This window comes from Myotis davidii, unplaced genomic scaffold, assembly GCF_000327345.1.
Source record: "Myotis davidii unplaced genomic scaffold, ASM32734v1 scaffold812, whole genome shotgun sequence".
Taxonomy (NCBI): Eukaryota; Metazoa; Chordata; class Mammalia; order Chiroptera; family Vespertilionidae; genus Myotis; species Myotis davidii.
The window spans coordinates 2,731,824-2,752,381 of NW_006284238.1; the positions used below are offsets into that span (position 1 = coordinate 2,731,824).

General features: G+C 35.8%; 1 protein-coding gene across 3 annotated transcripts in view; it reads left to right on the top strand.

Moving 5' to 3' along the window:
* Nucleotides 1–20,558, top strand: part of FER (FER tyrosine kinase) — a 288,769-nt gene that overhangs the window by 105,352 nt on the left and 162,859 nt on the right. For 2 of the 3 annotated variants that reach the window (XM_006754263.2, XM_015568416.1), the window contains 2 exons: nucleotides 9,403–9,495; nucleotides 18,221–18,421. In XM_006754263.2, the coding sequence (XP_006754326.1) occupies nucleotides 9,403–9,495; nucleotides 18,221–18,421 (294 nt within the window). The remainder of the gene's footprint in view (nucleotides 1–9,402; nucleotides 9,496–18,220; nucleotides 18,422–20,558) is intronic. The other variant, XM_015568419.1, reaches the window with a different exon arrangement.

Here is a 20,558-nt window from a genome sequence, read left to right on the forward strand (position 1 = left end):
GTAAGAATTAGTATTCTAAGTAAAGTATTGTTCTTGGGAAAGTTACTGAACTGCTCCGCACTTGGTCTTTCTAATGTCTAAAACGAGGATGACAGGACTCACTGTATAGTGTTATAGGTGACTAAATGTGCAGAACAATGCACGTACAGTGAACATGGTGCTTGGCACATGGTGTTTAGAGCCACTTTCTAACCAGGTCAGTATTTTTTTTCAACTGTACATGAAGTGGTGCGTTGTGGTTGTTCTCTCTCACATAACCCTAAAACTTAAGCAATAGTGATGTTACGCCCAGCTTTATTCATGTGTTTGGAAATACTTAACAAAGAAATTCCTTTGGTTCTCACTGAACTACTTTGAGATTTAGTGAATTGGTAAGCCACTGAATGAAGCATGTCTGAAATGTAGATCCAACTTTCCTATGTCTATATTCAGAGGCCTCTCCCCTATATGACTGTTTTATCTTTAATAAAAAAATGTGATCATTTTACCTGTCATTTATATTTTAAAGTTTTCAGTCATATTTAACCTTTAAATGCTTCAGGCTCAAAATGTGTATATCTGCTTGTTTATGTGCATACAAGCATTCCTCAGTCTTATAATTTTAATTTTTACTGGTCTCTTTCTATTTTTTTCCTATTATATTCTAGAGATGTGGTATTCAGAATAATGCCTCACCTTTATACTTAATGAACCACAGTTTTATATTTAACAAGTTAAGCGCCCAGTCAGTCACTGGTGACTGACACTGTACTCTCTGCCCGGAAGACAAAACAGGCTGGGTGCTTAATGTGTTAATGTTATTAATTGATTGTAATAATTGTTCTACTATATTATAGTTTTATTATATGGCATCTCTGCGAAAAAGATAGTCATAGAATAAAGACTATGGCATGGTAATTTATAATAGTGATTTTCAATGTTATTCTTTTTAATACATGCCCTATTTGTACAAACTTATTTTGGTCAACTTATTTTTGTCTTGGGAGTTGGTTGCCTTTGAAATTCCTTCTTTCTTTGCTGGCATCTTATTATAAGAAACAATATTGGACCCCCAAATATGAAAAGAAACTTCAAACCACATGTGCTAATTAGTGTGAAAATAGATGCTAGCAAAGCAAATGACAAAATTAGCCAGTGCTCCAGCTGCTGCGCTGCAGGTGCGTGAAAAGCCAGAGGGAGAAAATCCTGTGACCTTGCTACTGCCCAGCTGTGAGTGCTGCTGTATATTCTCTGGAATCACCTGGGCTCCTGCTGAGAAAAACTGTCTTTGGGACAGCAGCTAGACTTCTGACAGTGGGTCTGGGGCACGGTGTTGTTTTAGTGAGAGATGTGGTCAAAAAACTGGAGCAGGAAAGGAAAGATTTAAAAAGTGCATATATGCACATTTTAGTATTTCTCTATAGGATTTATGATAATAATGCCATTTTCAGCCAGTTTTCTAGATTTAATAGACTTTATATCAGGGTGATTTTTTTGTTTGTTTGTTTGTTTTGATGTTTAGGGATGCAAATGTTTACAAGTTAAAGATTTACTATCTCATCATTATGTTCCTGAGTTGTTTTATTTATCCTCACTACAGGATATTATTGCTATTTAGAGAGAGTGGGAGGGAGGGAGGAAGGGGGTAAGGAGACACAGAGAGAGCGAGAATGAGAGCTAGAGCATGAGAGCATGAGCGAGAGGTGAGAAAGACACATGGATTGGTTGCCTCCTGCCCCGGATCGAACCTGCAACCAAGGTATGTGTCCTTGACTGGGAATCAGACCTGCAACCCTTTGGTGTATGGGCCAGCGCTCTAACCACTGGGAAACTGGCCAGGGCAGTCCCTCTGTTTTAAAAGCAAAATCTCAAAATCTCAGTTTAGATGAGTCTTGATAATTTAACTCATAATAGTGTACTTAAAAAAAAAAAAGGAAAAGCATCTTTTTTTTTTTTTTTACTGAGCAAAGTCTATCAGCTCTTAAATTGTTGAGTCAGTGAGATCCTCACAAGGAAATTGGTGTGTATCTTGTACTGCTGGATAATTGATAAAAAGAATATTGTTAGCTAGTTTGCTCATACATTTAAGAAAAATCATTGTGGAATGTGAATTGGATTTAGATATTGAACAGAAAAATTACTGATTATCACCTCCTTCTTGGGTCTTGTTTCCCCAAAGATGTCATCTTATTTAAGAGATATAGAGTCAAAAAAGCAAGCCTAATGACCTGATATTTTACAACCAATGGTTCATCAAACTCTGTTCTGTTATATTGTAAATTTTCTTAGCATTGTTATTTTAAGACAAAATTTTAATCATTCAAATGTTTCTTTTGCACATCAGTTTCCTGTTTCATTATTTCAGAATATGAAAATCCTTGACTTAGCAAGGGGGCTTTCTCTTAATAAATATCCTTAATATGTAAACATCAAAGAAAAAAGACAGCATGACAAACTAGGTTACTAGGCAGTGAATACTTCTGTAATGATTTGTCTTCAGTCAGAACCCAATTGCTAAAAGAAATCACTTAGAAACTGTTTTAATACTTAAATTTTATATCCTGATGGAAAATAGAAACTATGCACCCTTCATTCTCCCCAGCGAATCAACATCTCCAAAAGACTAAGTTATTTGTTTATTTATAAACTAGAGGCCCAGTGCATGAAATTCGAGCACTTGAGGGTCCCTCAGTCCGGCCTGTGCCCTCTGGCAGTCCAGGAGCCCTCAAGGGATGTCTGACTGCCGTGGAGGCGGGAGCGGCTCCCGCCACTGCCACTGTGCTCGCCAGCCATGAGTCTAGCTTCTGGCTGAGCAGGGCTCCCCTTGTGGGACTGCACTGACCACCAGGGGGCGCTCCTGCATTGAGCATCTGTACCCTGGTGGTCAGTGCGTGTCATAGCGACCCGTCATGTGCTGTTTGGTTGATTTGCATATTAGCCTTTTTATTAGATAGGATACATTTCTTATATGCAGGACATATCAACATTTGCAGTATTTCATTTATATTTTGGAGTCATCAATAGCATAGAATTTTTTTCAGGAGACAATCATCTTTGGTATTATAATTTCCTTGTAGGTATAAAATCCCTTCAAATTTCATGGGTGCTTTGCATAAGTAGTTCCAAAGATATTTGGCTCTCAGCCTGGAGTTTGAGGGTGAATATTGTTATCTTTTTCTTGATTCTTATTGCTTCCTAATTTGAATAAGTATCTCTTCTTCCTGGGCCAAATAATCACTTTTCAAGAATGTTCCTTCCAAGAATGTTATTAGATTGTGTTTACTTTCAGAAGTCTGTGAGAAATAGTATTTGGTTGCTTTAATGACTTACTGTTAACAAAAAAAGTGTTCCAGTGGCACCTTTCACTATAGTTCAACTTCTCATTGGGGATTAAGTTCTGAGGGCACTTTGGGTGGGATGACTAAATGCATTAAGGGAAGTAACTGTGGTGGCCAGCCTGTCACTATGGAACTCTTCTTTTTTGTTGTTATTTTTGTTTGGTTTCAGTTTTCAAATTACAGCTGACATTCAATATTATATTAGTTTCAAGTGTACAACATAGTGGTTGGATATTTATATAATTTACAAAGTCCTCCCCTCAATAAGTCTAGTACCTACCTGGCACCATATATAATTATTACAGTATTACTGACTAGACTAGGAGCCCAGTGCACAAATTCATGCACCTGGAAAGGAATTGTGGGCCGAGAGGCTGTGGAAGGCGCAGGGGCGGGTCTTGGCCCATCCTCCACGACCCCACCCAGCCCCTCCTGCTGCAGCCCCCTGTCCCCTTTCTGCCGGCAGCCCTGCTCCCACCGCCACCACTCCACGCACTGACGGCACCAGCCCTGGCCCCACTTGCACCAGCTGACAGCGCAGAGTGATTGGGGCCAGCGCCAGCAGTGGGTGTGAGTGGTGGCTGCTGTCTGATCGCCCCTCAGGAGCAGGGGGAGGTGGAGAAGCCCTCAGGGGCGATTAGGGCCAGCAGCTGCCACTTGCACCCACTGAGGGTGCTGACGATCAAGACGGGGGCCGTGTGCTGGCTGTGGGTGCGAGTGGTGGCTTTGGTGCCAACTGCAGGTGCCAGTGGGACCAGGGCAGGCAGCAGGCCCAAGCCAGAGGCCCACCCCGATGACAGTGACCGGCACCCTGCCTTGGTCTGGCACCTCCGCTCACCTGCTCCACCATCCTGCCGCGGCTGACACCCGCCATGTTCCACGCACACGCCCTGGTGGTCAGTGCACATCATATGTTCGGTTGTTCTGGTTGTTCCGCCGTTCAGTCTATTTGCATATTAACCTTTTAGCATATTAGCCTTTTATTATATAGGATTCCCTATGTTGTACTTTACCTCCCTATGACTATTTTGAAACTACCCATTTGTACTTTTTAATCCTTTCACCTTTTTCACCCAGCCCCAACCCCCCACCCACCCCACACCTCTCCCATCTGGCAATCCTCAGTTTGTTCTCTGCATCTATGTGTCTGTTTCATTTATTTTGTTCTTTAGATTCCACATAAAAGTGAAATCATATGGTATTTGTCTTTCTCTGTCTGACTTATTTCACTTAGCATAAATGCCCGCCATGTTCAGCGCACATCATAGCAACCGATATTTCAGTTGTTCGGTTGTTCTGGTTGTTCCGCCGTTCAGTCTATTTGCATGTTAGCCTTTTGTTATATAGGATAAGTACTGCTTTAGCAGAAAAATTGGTAGAAAATTATTTGAAGGAATGGTTTTCTTTTTAAAACAAAAGTAAATTTTTAATCTGAATTTTAGTTGCTGATATAAAAGAGACTAAAAAAGAACTGAGGTGCAGGCTTGAATCTTGAAGTCACATTTACCTGTATTTGAATACTGGCTTTGTCAGTTATAAACTGACCATCACAATCTGCAAAATGAGGACAAGAATGTGAATCTCTTTTAATGGTATTTGTCTTTCTCTGTCTGACTTATTTCACTTAGCATAATACTGTCTAGATTTGTCTGTGTTGTCATAAGTGGTAAGATTTTATTCTTTTTCATGGCTGAGTAACATTCCATTGTATATATGTACCACATTTTCTTTATCCAGTTGTCTGTTGAGGGATACTTAGGTTGCCTCCATCTCTTGGCTACTGTAAATAATGGTGCAATAAACATAGAGGTGCATATATCTTTTCAAATTAGTGTTTTGGATTATTTCCGGGCAATACACAGGAGTGGAATTGCTGGGTCATGTGGTAATTCTATTTTTAACTTTTTGAGGAACCTCTATAGTGTTTTCCATAGTGGTTGCAGCAATTTGCAATCCCACCAACAGTACACAAGGGTTCTCTTTTCTCCTATGGAAGTCTTCTGCGTAAGTTTTTTCAATGAGCAATACAATGCATTTGATTGGTGAATTGGACAGAGGTTACAGAATTTTTAAGGTGAAGATTTTATATAGACCACTGCCCTCCTGTTTACTTATGTGGAAACTGAGAGCCAGGGTAGTCAAGTAATTTGCCCAAATTCATATACTTTATCCCATCTGACATCAGAACCATATTTTTTCCACTTTAGTGCCTCCCTTAAGAGCCATGCTTTGAGAACTGTTATGTGTTTTTTGGTTAAAGTTGTTAATTTGTAACTTACTGCAGCATCTAGATATGCTATCATTTGGAAGAACTTTTAATTTTTTTCTTTCAAAATCACTCCAATCAGCAAAACCTCGATTCTTGCTTTTTATATCTTTGCCTGTGTTTTACTGGGCAGGGGATGGAGGTAACCTGAGAGCCTATTTCACTGCACTTTGGGAGTTTTTGTGAATAGTAATTTTAAAACTTGAATAGGTATGGTTTTACTGTAACTGTAAGTAATTTAGGTATTGTTTCTTACAGAGCTTTTAAAGCTTGTAATAGGCAAACTTTTAATCATTATGAAATAATCTCTTAGTTTTATAGATGGATAAATATAACGAGAGACCTTCATTTAATTTTAAAATAATGAAAAATTATTCTTAAATGAGATATGAAACTGATACTGCATCTAGAACTTTTCTTTCAAGATAGACTTATAGCTCTACTGATAGTATTTTTTTTGGCATCCAAATATTATTTCATAACAGAAGGTATTATTTTATAGCATTGCTTCTCCTTTCCACCTCCACTGGCCCCCAACTATGTCAACTCTGAAGGGCTGTCCTTTGTCATAATGAATCCCTGTCTCCTTAATCTAGAGAAAGTTAAGTTGTCAATATTTGAGGAGGGTATAAGTGTATCATTACCAGCCCTGGCAGGTCTACAGTCAGAATTAGGCACTGTTTTCGGGCGCTGCAGCACTGACTGCCAAGGCTGCAGATCAGGCCTGGAGAGAGAGGCAGGGTCTGATCTGAAGCCTCTGTGGCATCTGTTGATCAGCTCTTGCCTCTCTTTCTGGGCCTCTCAGTCTCGCCTCTTTGATTAGGCCTGGAGATAGGCTCAGAGACACTGACTGGCATAAAAACTGACCAATTAGAACCAAATCTGGGTGAACTGTGAGGAGCCTATGGCTGCCTAGGCAGCTTTTGATGCTGACTGGCATAGAAACTGACCAATCAGAACCTAATCTGGGTGAACTGCAAAGGCAGAACCTAAGGTGGGGGCTGATCTTCTGGACGTCTGACTTCCTTCTGAACAAAGCCATAGTGGTGGGGGCCGAGGCAGAGGATTAGGGGTGATCAGGCTGGCAGGGGAGGGCAGTTAGGGGTGATCAGACAGGCAAGCAGAGACAGTTAGGGGCAATCACTCAGGCAGACAGGTGAGTGATTAGGAGCCAGCAGTCCCAGATTGCAAGAGGGATGCCCAACTGCTGGTTCAATTGGACATTCCCCAAGGGGTGCCCGATTGGAGAGGGTGCACATTGGGCTGAGGGGAACGCCGCCCCCTGTGCATGAATTTTGTGCACTGGGCCTCTAGTTCCTATATAAAACTCAAGGTTGACTTACTGTTTTTGATAATACATTTTAAAACTAACTGATTTAAAGAGTACCTTTAAATGAAAGGCTACTTTCACTAACTGTATCCCTTTGAACACACAATATATTATGTTTCATAAAATATAAAGGAACTCACTTTTGAAGTCTTCTTTACCCCACACCTGGACCTATACTAGACTTATCTAGTATTGTATTCTTAGAAAATGTGGGTTTTTTTTGTTTCAATTTTATCAAAGGGATTTGGGGGAAATGGTTCTCTTTACTTCCGTAGGGTTTGATGGCCAATGGATAGCTTGGCCATGGTATAATTATTTATACCATCTCAGTGAATTTGTAAGTCATATACAGATAAAATGCTTTCTAATACTTAAAACTCTTCCCTAAATTTTCTACTTTTGTGCATAACCTCCCATGTAGTTTTCAGTCCTGTTCTCCTGGGATTTATACATTGGGACCTTACTGTGTCTATTATTTTAAGAGCACCCCTCAGAGTGAAACCTGCTGCTTTCTTGTGAAGCTTTCATTGCCCAGCAGGTGAGGGTAGCACTTTCTTTTCATCCCCCTGTCAGTTGTGGTAGCAGCAAGATCGACAGGAGTGTCACTGCTACTCCTAACACCACTGCCACCACCGCAGCCACACAGAATCAGGGGGAGAGATTCCCCACAGGAATAAGAAAAAGTGTAAACTGGGCTGGGGAGTAGAAGAACCATAGCTACTGTAGTACTCTCCAATATGTGATCTTTACACCCCCATAGATTTCTTCATAATTCTAATTACAGAGCAACTGCTGTGTAAGCCTTGCTTCCCACTTTCATCTCCAGCCTGCCTGTTCCTGCGATCAGTTTTTACCTTCCCAAACATTTTTATTTTATAAGATTTCTCAAGCACCAGATATAGATTTAAAAAATACAAACCCTAAACACCCAAGTTGAAGATGAACATGCCTTAGTACTTCCAGGCGGTCTTTCCTCCAGCATTCCCTGCGGCTCAGTTACAGTGGTTTTTCCTGGAAGGTAAAACCAAAGCTGCCGCTAGGATTGAGGCTCCAGAGGACATTCTCACATTCCTAAGGTGATGACTGTCTATACTCCAGGAAGGATTTCTTTCTTAAAAGTGAGTTTTATTAAATATTTACTTACTTTTAACATTTTAATTTTTAGTTGCTTGTAGTAATTTACTTGTAAGTGCCCTCTGAGGAAGTTCTGTATTATTTTTTTCCATTTTATAAATGTTTGAATTGAGGTATAGATATTGACTTATATAGGATCATCAGCAAGTTATAAAGGTGATATTGATGAAAAAATGTTGAAATCTGTTCTGTTAGGTTTAAAATTATTTTAAATTATTAATATGCATATATTTGTAGAATAATAACAACTATTAGCATTGTAACTATTAGAATGAAAAGCAAATATAATAAAAGTAGGTCAATGGGGAGACAAAAGTTGAATTTCAGATTTGAGTTTGAGTCTGTTAGGTAGCATATGGCCAAAATGTCTCTGAGACATACATTAGATATTGGAGACTTAGGTAACAGAAGATGTTATTTGTGCCCTGCTGTAGTTATTTTCCACTGACAAGTAACACTGAGCAGCACTATGGATGAAAGACATGGAAATACAGTACTTGGCAATAGTATATCTTGTTCTTTTGTCTGCTACTGAGTAGTAATTGAAATGCAGTAATTATTGATGCTTCCATTATAAATGCTCACATATGCTTTCCATTGTTCTTAATTTTACCTTCTACTTCTCATTTGTTTTTCTTCTTTCTCTTCTCTTCTACCCTTTCACTTACCTTATTCACTTCATTTGTAAGAGTGAATTTACAGATTTGAAATCTTAAAGAAAAGTTTCCTTCAACTGTGTTGTGTAATACTCAGAAGTATACATTCTATGGCAAATAGCAATCTGAATGAATTTGTCTTGTTGGTTGTTCTGCCACTACCTCCTCATTTTATTTCATCTTCCTCTGTTGTCATCATTGTTGTAGTTGTTGTCATCATCATCATGTAGATCTTAGGGAAACTTTCCAGCTACTTAAGTGGAATTCACTGTCTAAAAATGTGTCTGTGTAATTCTCCTCCTGTTTTTCACCTACTATTTCCTTTTTTTTTTTCACGACTACAGTGGTATCTGAAATCTTCTGTGTGAGACTGGTTCTTTGTAGTTTGTATCTCCCTCAGTTAATATTTGGTTTGCCATCAACTTCCTTTGTATTTCTTATTTTCCTTCATCTTATGAATTTCTATTTTCTTTTTCTTTTTCCCCAATCAAGACATTTATTCAGGGAACAGGAAAGTAAAATTCTATAGAGTCTATATGCATTTTGTTATTTGTCATCTTTAATGTTAGGAAATTTACATTTTATTTAATTGGAAGACATGGTAGAGGGACTATGGATAAATACCTTAATATCTAGCATCACTCTGTATGTATATTGGATATTTACTATTGCTGAAGGCTTCTTTTTTAATCTCCCCAGGAAAGGAAGGAGAGGGTATCCAAACTTGAGTCTTTTCGTCATTCAATTGCTGGACTAATTAGGGGTCCAAAATCTGCATTTGGCTCTTCAACAGTAAGTACGATGAACTCTATGTGCTACTGAAAATAGTCATTGTCTAGCTCTTTCTGATATACCAATGAATATCATATGCATATATTTCCTTACAAATGGAAAAGTAAGTACATATTTTAACTTTTTGTATGTATATGAGTTTGTGCATGCATGTATTTAATAAAACCCTATGTCACATTGATGTAGGGAGAAAAGAAATAAACTTGTATTATAGACTTCCTGTACTACAAATAAATATTACAGGAAGCATTTTATGAACTTTTGTACTTGGTTAGAAGAATAGTATATACAGATCTCTTTTCCAGTGAAACATTTTTATAAACAGATTATTACATATGCATTTTTATGTATCATTTTTTATGTCTGTTCATAATTTTTAGAACATTAATTATAAAATTGAAATCTGTTTGAAATTTGGGTGTGGCATATTACAATGATGCATAGAGTATTAGTTATCTTTAGTAATAGTGGCTATAGCCTAACAAGATAAAAAATATTCTTATCCCCTTTATATAGTAAAACTCCAAAGTATATTTTTCACTTCATTACCTGTAAAACTTAATTTTTCTAGCCATGCTTTATTGACAATAGAGCTTTACAATTTTATCTTATTGAATGCTGGCCAACACAATACTCAGAGTAAGTAATTACATGCTTTCCCCATCCCTCTAAGTTTCTACCTAATAATACCTTAATATTTTTTCTTACCTTTTATAATTTCCTTTTTAAGACAATGTGACTTAGTCTTATTTAGAAAAAGAAAGTATTTCCTAAACATAGATTACTTAAATTTCCATTCATATTTTGGATTTGTTTGCTGTAATTCCTTTTGAATATGTGAAACATGTTCCCATATGTATTTACCCCAAACAATAATCTTTTATATGAAAAGTAAGTCAGTTAGCAGGTATTTTAACAAAAAAGGATAAAATTATATTTTTATATAAAAGAGATGTTCTACTTATATTTCAGCCTTTGATGTTGCCATTGTCACTTCTTACACAGTAGTTCTGTGGGAATAGGGAGGGAGCTGTGAACTATTGCAGACCATCTCATATGGCATCAAATAGCAAATGAAAAGAAAAATAATTATAAGTAAAAGCAACATGATAGAGTAAGTCTCTCTCAAGGCCTATTTCCTACCCTTATTTTCTTAAGTAATTGTTTGACGGTTTTATAGACAGGTAGTAGTTCCTAGGACTTGATTTGTGATTTAACATCAAAATAAGTGTAGGAGATTTGATTAATAATTTATGATAAGTTCCAAAGACAGTTTTGCAAAATTTTTATTTGAGAAAAAAGTTACTGAGATGAAATATTTAAAAAGTTTAAAGAAGAAAAAAATAGATTTTTGAAAAGAAATGTTCCAATAACTGTTAGCTTTTCATAAAATTATTTAATAAGTCCATGAACTAAATGGCATAGTTAAGTTGTCATTAACTCACCTTTATTTCACGTAGGTCAAAGGCCTTTGTGCCAGCTGTTTATTGGTGATCTAATTTATGAAAGGTGTCCTCCTGCCCCTAATTTTCCTTTTTATGTGCTGTAAGATCAAGCTAGACTTGAGTAAAATGTTTTAAATACTTGAAAACCAAGACCCATTATAAACTCAGGGTTTCCTTCTGCTTGATTCTCAGATGTAAAGGTAGGAGATTGGAATTTAGAGCTTTAGAAGTTTAGCGAGTGACAGAAAAATTAGAATTTATGATTGTGGAAATGGGCTAATACTCTGCATGTTTCTTTTCAAAAAAAGTCTAGAATGCAACAGTGGCTTCTGAGACTTCTCATTATGTATATTGCTTTGAAGTTCATAATTATAGGAACATCAGCTTTTGGCTGTAAATCAGGGTTGAACAGAAGATAAAGAGGTTTTGTCTTTTAAGATAGTAATTTACATCTAGAAACAGAGAAATTGAGTTAACTCATTATGATGAAGTTATATAGGGATGCTATCCTAAAAGTATGTTGGGTATATTATGCACAATCTTAATGAATTAATGGTATAAACCATAAGTTTTAAAATATCTGAAGGTATTTACATGTTATTTTCTCCATTTACCTTATTTTCAAGTAAAATAGCTAAATTGACAGTGATTGATATTGGTAAACCCTTGGTGTTTACAAACTGCCTTTTCCTGAAATGAATGAAAATGCCTTTCCCATAAAACATGTACTTCATTTAGCCATACATTGTGGTCTGGTTTTTAAAATAAATTATCAACATCCTTGAATCCATGAAATGTCCGTTGCTTCTAAGAAAGTGTTCCCTCTGAATTTGAGAATTCTTGGGACTGTTCACTTCCTGAAGATCCAGTGCACACATTTGTGTCTTCATGATGAAGGCAGTTATTATTTCCATCAGTTAAGTGCCCTTCATTATTTCCTGATTTATTAGAAATCTCATGAACTAAAAAGATTGAGGCAGCCTGGCTTATGACGCTGTGTTACACTATGAATAAATTTACACAGCTATTTCTCTAAGGCATTGGGTATCCTACTTATTTAGAGAAGGAGATGTTTTCCTCAAATACATAGGTAACTAAGGTCTTAAGTCTTAATGTGAATGTATCAGGTTTCAGGTGCTAAGCATGATAATCTAAGATGTATAACAATTTATCTAAGGCGCTACTTAATCATAATTTAAAATTTTTCTGATGTAATATAGTATTTTTTAGAATATTCTAATTTGGTAAAAGTAAAATAGAAGGGACATTTTTAATAACTATACATGTGTTTTCTCTATAAAAACTTTGCAACATTGCATAGTGAACCATATTTAAAATATTTTATGCTGATATATTTCACACAATGTAGAATTCACCATTTTAAAGTGTACACTTAGTAGTTCTTAGTTTTCTCACTGCATTGTGCACCATCATCACTACTTACAGAATACTTCAATGTCCCCAGTAAGATACTTCATACCTATTAGTATCAGTTCCCCTCCCCCTTTCCCTTTTTCTGGCATTCACTACTCTACTTTTTATCTCCATGGATTTGCCTATTCTGTATATTTCACGTAAGTAGAATTATATAATATATGACCTTTCATGTTTGGTTTTGTTCAGTTGGTATAATAGTTTCAAGGTTAATCCTTATTATGACTGAACTAGAGGCCTGATGCACAAAATTCGTGCACTCTGCGGGGCAGGGGATGTCCCTCAGCCCGGCCTGTGCCTTCTCACAGGCCAGGATCCCTCGAGGGATGCCCAACTGACGGCTTAGGGCTGCTGTGGAGGCGGGAGAGGCTCCCGCCACCACTGCTGGGCTCTCCATCCATGAGCCCGGCTTCTGGCTGAGCGGTGCTCCCCCTGTGGGAGTTCACTGACCACCAGGAGGCAGCTCCTGGGTTCAGCGTCTGTCCCCTTGTGGTCAGTGCGTGTCATAATGAGCAGTTGAGCAGCCTTAGCATATTATTAACATATTACGCTTTGATTAGTTTAACGGAGGACCAGATACTTAGCATATTAGGCTTTTATTATATAGGATAATGTTCCATTGTATGGATTTATCACGTATATATTTTATCCACTCACCAGCTGATAGATATTTGGGTTGTTTCCACTTTTTAGCTAATATTATGAATAATGCTGTAGTCATCTTTTATGTGAACATATGTTTTTATTTCTCTCAATTGTATCCCTAGGAATTTCTAGGTCACATGGCAATTCTATGTTTAAGTTTTTGAGGAACTGCCAAACTGTTTTCTATAGTGATTGCATCATTTTACTTTCTCACCAGCAATTTCTCCACAATCTCATCAATACTTATTTCCCATTAAAAAAAAAATTGTAGGCATCCTTGGGGGGTGGTATGTTATTATAGCTTTTATTTGCCTTTTTTCAGAGTACAAATGATGTTGGGCATCTTTTTATATGCTTATTGGCCACTTGTATATGTTCTTTGGAGATATGACTATTTCCTTTGCACATTTTTAAAGTGGGTTACTTTTTTATTGTGGAGTTATAGAGTTCTTTATATATTTTGCACTGAAGTCCCTTTTCAGATATATATTTTGAAAATGCTTTTTCTCATTTTGTGGATTATCATTCACTTACTTGATAGTATCCTTTGATAAATGTTTTTAATTTTTACAAAGTTCAGTTTATCAACTTTTCTTTACTGGCACATGCTTTTGGTGTCATATTAAAAATAAACAAACCTTGCAAATCCAAGGTCATGCAGATTTTTACCCTTGTTTCCTTCTGAGAATTTTGTAGTTTTAGCCCTTACATGTAGGTCTTTGATCCATTCTGTATTAATTTTTATATATGGTATGAGGCAGAGGTCTAAATGTAATCTTTTGGATGTGGAAGCATATTTAATTTAAAATATTAGAAAAAAGCAACAACAATTTCTCTACTCAATTGAACATACTTAGATTGGAACTTTAAAGTGAAATTTTAGATAAAAATAAAGCAATTACTTGCCTTACATCTAGGGACATGAAAGTAGAATTTGTCATAATAATATTCCCATTGAACTTGTCATCACTATTTATTTTAGTGTTCTAAACAGTGTGGCTAAAATGTAGAGTTTTGAGGACAGTCTAACACAGTGGTCGGTAAACTCATTAGTCAACAGAGCCAAATATCAACAGTACAACGATTGAAATTTCTTTTGAGAGCCAAATTTTTCAAACTTAAACTATATAGGTAGGTACATTGTTATTAACTTAATTAGGGTACTCCTAAGGCTTAGGAAGAGCCACACTCAAGGGGCCAAAGAGCCGCATGTGGCTTGTGAGCCACAGTTTGCCGACCACGGGTCTAACAGATCACTTCAATTAGCAGTCTTGATGGAAGGAAGAATGTCAGGGAATTAGCTGATAGATGAATTTGGCATTAACTGAATATAGTATCTGATGGTAGATGTTTTATATTTATTGTCATGATCAGAGTGGTATTTCAGTGTTATATCCGTTCTAGGCATATGGTCTTTTTTTTCAATTTACTAAACATCTTAAATAACTTGTGAGTACCTCTGGGTACTGAGGCCTGTTCTACATACAGCATCATCCCATGCTGCAGGAAGTTACAATTTTGCTTTGAGAGCTATTTCTTAGAGTCAAGGCAAGAGGTGTTAGATAGGGTTAATTGCATAATCTGAAAGCCTACTGGCAATCATAAGGGTCCATTTCCATTGGAAATCCTTTTTTTTTTAATCCTCACCCTAGGATATGTTTTTATTGATGTTAGAGAGAGAGAAAGGGAGAGGAAGAGAGAGAAACATTGACCAGTTGCCTCCTGACTAGGGGTTGAGCATGCAACCTGTATGTGTGCCCTGGCATGGAAATGAACCCGTGCCCCTTCGGTGCATGGGATGATACTCTAGTCCACTGAGCCACACTGGCCAAGGCTCTGTTGGAAGTCTTTTAAATCAGGTTATTTTTAATGAGATCTGTTTTAGTCCTGCAAAGAATATAGTCCTTCTACAGGGCCATCTTTTTGTTGGAGAAGTTCTATAATACGTGGTTGAGCAAGCAACTTTGGGTTACACCTTACAGCCCCTTGTGAGTGCTAGTTATATATATTAACACCCTTCTAATAGCATCACTCTTTGACAAATGTTCTTTAAAACATTTTAAAAATATTTAAATATTTTAGAATAAAGCATATTTTGGTCCAAATAATTGTTGTTTTAGACATCAGAAGAATATTTAATTACTTAACTCTTCTTAAAATTCATATTTTCTACACTCTATTTGCATATTTTTTTTAAATTTTCAAATTTGTAAGATTTTAGGAAGTAAAAATATTGGAAAATAAGGATATGCTTCCATACTATAGAATAATATATTCAATATGATTTGCTTGGTTTTAGAAAATTAGATAATTATAATTCAGCTATATTTAACTTGTACATATGCTATAATGTTAGCATTATAGTGCTTGGCTTTTACTGTTGTCATAGGGCATGGTAGTTTTTTATGTATAGCATAATAAACTGCTGGTGTTTTTTAGTGTTCTCCCTCAAGTCTAGCAAAGCAACTTTTCATCCTCTCTAATAAGGCATGCTATTTATTTAATTCAGGTTGAATAGTTTATATTTTAAACCTTAGTTGTTTTCTTTTATTCTTAAAGTCTTAAATTGCAACCAACCCCCTTTTTTCTGCCCAGATACTACATTTTAGAAAAACAATGTGGGAAACCACTATTGTCTTCACTAGCAGAGAGGTGTAGACAGAGAACCCTGAAGGCTTGTGACCTTTGAAGCCCTAGCAAAGGTCAGAGCTGTGCACCGCCTCTGTTAATCCAGATAATGGTAGCTGAAGCAACCTCCCCACCTTTAATCATGTAAATCCTTATTGGTAAGAATAAGTCTTTGTGTCACTGGAACCTCCCTGCCTATGGGCTATACTATGGGTGGATCCCGAACCAAATAACAGCCTGGTGAGGCCTGAGCACCAGTGGAAGTCTTTCCTCTAGAGTTGGACTTACCGCCTGGCTCCCATCATTTCCAAATTATCTCTTGTCTCTTCTCTTTCATTTGTGCGTGGCTCCTCTTTCAGATTCTGAACCCTGAACCACATGGGACGTGGAGGGAAACATTTACCACAAAACAACAGAGAAATTTTTTATTTTTTGCATCATACTGTTGCTATACCCGTGCTGAATTCTTCTGTACAATCAGGCATGTTTAGGAAGACTGAATAATCTGCTCAGACTTGCAACTTTTGAATCACTAGCATTATCACACGTAATTTTGAAGACAGGCTTATCAGGATTTATTTTCTATAAATAAACTATATAAGAGAGCAAATATATTATTTGATATTTTTGCTCAAATGATTAAAACAAGTGACCCAGATCATGTTAAACTAATACTGAGCATGTCTGATATGACTCAGTGGTTGAGCGTTGACCTAGGAACTAGGAGATCATGTTCGATTCCTGCTCAGGGGATATACCTGGGTGGCAGGCTCCATCCCCAGTAGGGGACGTGCAGGAGGCTGCCGATTGATGTTTCTATCTCTCTATCCCTCTCCCTTTCTCTCTCTCTAAAAAAATTACCAAAAAAATTTTTTTTTAAAGAAAGGCTTCCCCTCCACTATATCTCTGGCAAAAAACTTAGGTAACCTATCATGAGGGAAAAATTGTTTTTCCACTGAGGCTTAGAAAGTTGTGATATTTGAGGTAATGAGTAATTATGATAGCTTTTAGGATGTTGTTGCTGATACATCCTACATCATACATTTTATCGAGCCTGCAAAATTACATTGAAATTTTATTAAAGTCATATTAATAAAAATTTTCCTTTTTATGCTTCAGAGAAGTCCCCGAAATATCTGATAGACCAGACAGGGGACATGTCTGACCTTTCCCTGCATCCACAAATGCGCAGTAATTTCAGCCTACATTTCTTAATGGTATTGTAGGGGCTGGGAAGTAACAGGTCCCTGAGCTTCCCTTCCTACCCAGAGAAGCTAATAAACCCAGAGAACCAGCAATGAAATAGCAATACAAGTTCCTTCCTATTCATTCGTCTTTAAAAACAAACTTCAGCAGTGGTCTTTGAGGATGATTTTTCCCCCAAATATATTTCTTATTTTATAACCTTTAATGAGTTTCTCAGAGTATTAGCTGAGCTTTTGTAGTTCAAATGCCCATCTTACTTAATAAATAATCTGGGTATTGCATTCTCCCAATTCTAAATAAATCAAATTTAGGAAGATAGGTTGAGTAAGACAAGAAATCAAGTACATGACATCCTTGTTTGTGATGTTTTTCTGTTATGTGGACCTTTTTCAGAGATAATGATGAAAGCAAGTTCTTTGTAAAGAACTGATACTGAATTTATTTTATTGATTTTTTTCAGAGGTTAAAAAAAACATCTTTAAAAATCTCAAGTAGACTTCCAAGAAGAGTACACATTTGAAACACTTTTACCATAGGCAAGACTTGGAAATATTTCAATTATAGTAAACATTTTGTATTTGCTATGAGATGCACTGTGATAAAATCTTGGAAAAGAAATATTTGGTCTTAGCATTTGGCCTCCTAAAATAACGGATAATTTGCTTTTCCTGCCATGCTCATGGCTTCTATTCTTCCCTTGTTTCCTCCACGTTTGTAATTGCATGTTGGTGGTTGGCAGTGATGTGTCTCCTAAAGTTTTATTTACCATCGCAGTACAGGATCAGGACCATCCACCCATGTGGCATAGGTAATGGTTAAGGAAGTGAGGGGAATGCGGGTAAGAATGGGAAGGTACAGAGGCAGGACGGCATTATATGAAGCTGTAGGTAGCACTCCCGTCACATATGACATGGACATCCCACAGCCTGTGTAATTGAGAGCTAATTCCATAAACAGAAATAACTCAATTTAAATAAAAATGTTTTGTGATAAATTTCTCTGATAACCCCCCTTTTTCATAATTCTCTGGTTGATAAATTTTAAATATATGGATTTGTTTTATGATACATTGAAAACTATATTATTAACTCCAAATGCTGATGTTGTACGTAGCTATGTATGCTAGGCAGAAAAAAACAAATAAACTTAAAATACGAAGGCTATGTATTTGTGCTAAACTTCAATAGCAGTATCCCATGAGATATTTCTTTAAAAATTACGAAAATTTTTTCATTGTATAACTTTTCATTGGTCAATTAAAGGAAGGAACACATGTAAGAAGTAGTTGTAATTGATTTACATTTTACTGGAAAAAATAGCTATTTTTTCTAATTTAGTGTTCTTTTTTCCCCCCCATATTTGCTTAGTTTGAATCGATGCCCGTAATTGAGAAGCCCCTGACAGAACAGGATTGGTACCATGGTGCAATTCCCAGAATAGAAGCACAAGATCTGTTAAAACAACAAGGAGACTTCTTGGTGCGAGAGAGCCATGGGAAACCTGGTGAATATGTCCTTTCTGTATATTCTGATGGACAAAGGAGACACTTTATCATACAATATGTTGATGTACGTTTCTAATTTAGTTTATATGTATATTCTGATGTAGTCCATGGTGGTAATAAAATGATGAATAATTTTTGATAAATGCCTATAACAGAGTTTAGCACTTAATTTGTTTTTGCTGAATTCCTTAAAGATAGTGTTCCAAAACTCACTAAAATGTTAATCTTATTAAGGAAATATGTACTTTAAAATATTGTAAATTAAAAATAGTTGTTAAAAATTTGAATTAAATTTAAATGCATAAATATTTAAAATACTTGAGTTAAATTTGAACATTAAAAACATTTTAAGTTAAAAGTAGAAATAATGTGATTATAAAAAATTTTTTTCTTGGAGATTTTAAATTATAAATTTTATGCCCCTAAAACAAGCCCTTGCAATTGTTTTCAAAAGTGGTATAATGAGAAATTTTTAAAGTAGTATTGTATTAAATAATGATAATGAAATTCCTTAATTAGTGGGATAATAGTAGTTGAACAGATTTTCTGATTCATTTAGGATTAGTTTTTTCCCTTTATGTATAAGCAATTGCTTGTTGCCATTAATAAACCATAAATAAAGTTTGATGAAAATTAAAAGGATGATCTATTAACATTACTTCTTCTAATACTTTTATTAAATTGCATTTAGACATTGCTAAACTATGTTTTATACATTCTTTATTAAGCTGTAAGCAGATGAAGGGTAATCTCAAAATTTTGTTTAACTTTATCCACTGAAAAATTTTAATGTTTTTTGCATATGAAGAATTGTTGCCTCTGTTTTGTCATTTCTCACTCTATTATTTCAGATGGCACATGTTTTTAAGCTCTAGTCTATAGAATTTCAGTGTTTGTCCAGTCACTAGAGCAGTGATGGTGAACCTATGACACGCTTGCTTGTCAGAGGTGACACATGAACTCATTTTTTTGGTTGATTTTTCTTTGTTAAATGGCATTTAAATATATAAAATAAATATCAAAAATATAAGTCTTTGTTTTACTATGGTTGCAAATATCAAAAAATTTCTATATGTGACACGGCACCAGAGTTAAGTTAGGGTTTTTCAAAATGCTGACACGCTGAGCTCAAAAGGTTCGCCATCACTGCACTAGAGAGATACTAATTACTTTACAATAGATTGAACCTTTATCATTGGATGAATCTCAGACGGGTTCTTAAAATAGATACATTGAGATATTTATACAGGGTGTCCCAAAAAAATGTATACACATTTTAACAGCCTATAGCTCAATTTGAAAATGAATTATATTTTAATAAGTACTGCCTTTATAGTTATTTGAAATATGTGTACACATTTTTGTATGTATTATAATTTTCACCTTATTGTTAATTTTGCCTAGTATTCACACTTCAACTTGATAATCCTATTTGCTTACTCTCATACAACTGACTTTCTGCTTCTAGTAGTATTTTCATGTCAAACTCTTTTATAATTTGTATATGCCTTTGTAATGGGTGTAGATAAGCTTTCCTATTACAACCTGTGACTATGCTGGCAATATTTATAAAGTGGTACAAGAATTGTAGAGGAAAAATCATAGGTAAAGTATAAACTAACTATAATTTATATAATGTTTCCTTCTGTATTCTAAGTTTTAAAACTTATTATTTTCATATAGGTTATACATTAAATAAGACAAATATTTTTCTTATGACCACTTCTAGTTTAAATGTAACTGTAGGAATTTAAATTAGTATTAGAAACAAAAAAGGTCTATTTGCAAATTATAACTTGTCTTTAATGCCATTTTTTTAAGTGACTAAAGTGAACTGCATAATAGAGTCTAAAAATAAGACATTACTAAAGTTCACATTTGTAAATTTTATTTGGTTTTCTTTTGTCATTGACATGTTCAGAGATCTTTGTTAAAGATGAAAGTGCTTATATTTCTGTAAATGCCTCAGGGTTTTTTTTTTTCCACTGTTTAATTTTATTTAGTTCCTAATCATGAAATAATATTGAGCTCTCAAATCAGTTGAAAATAGGAGTTTGAAGGTGATGAAGACTATGGAGTTTTAAATTCTTTTTCATATGCATAGGTAAATCTTCTGTGAGCTAAAATGATGCCATTTCCTTCCTCATATCCCTGTTGAATAAAACTGGGGGTAGATTCCCAGATATTTGACAATTGCCTAT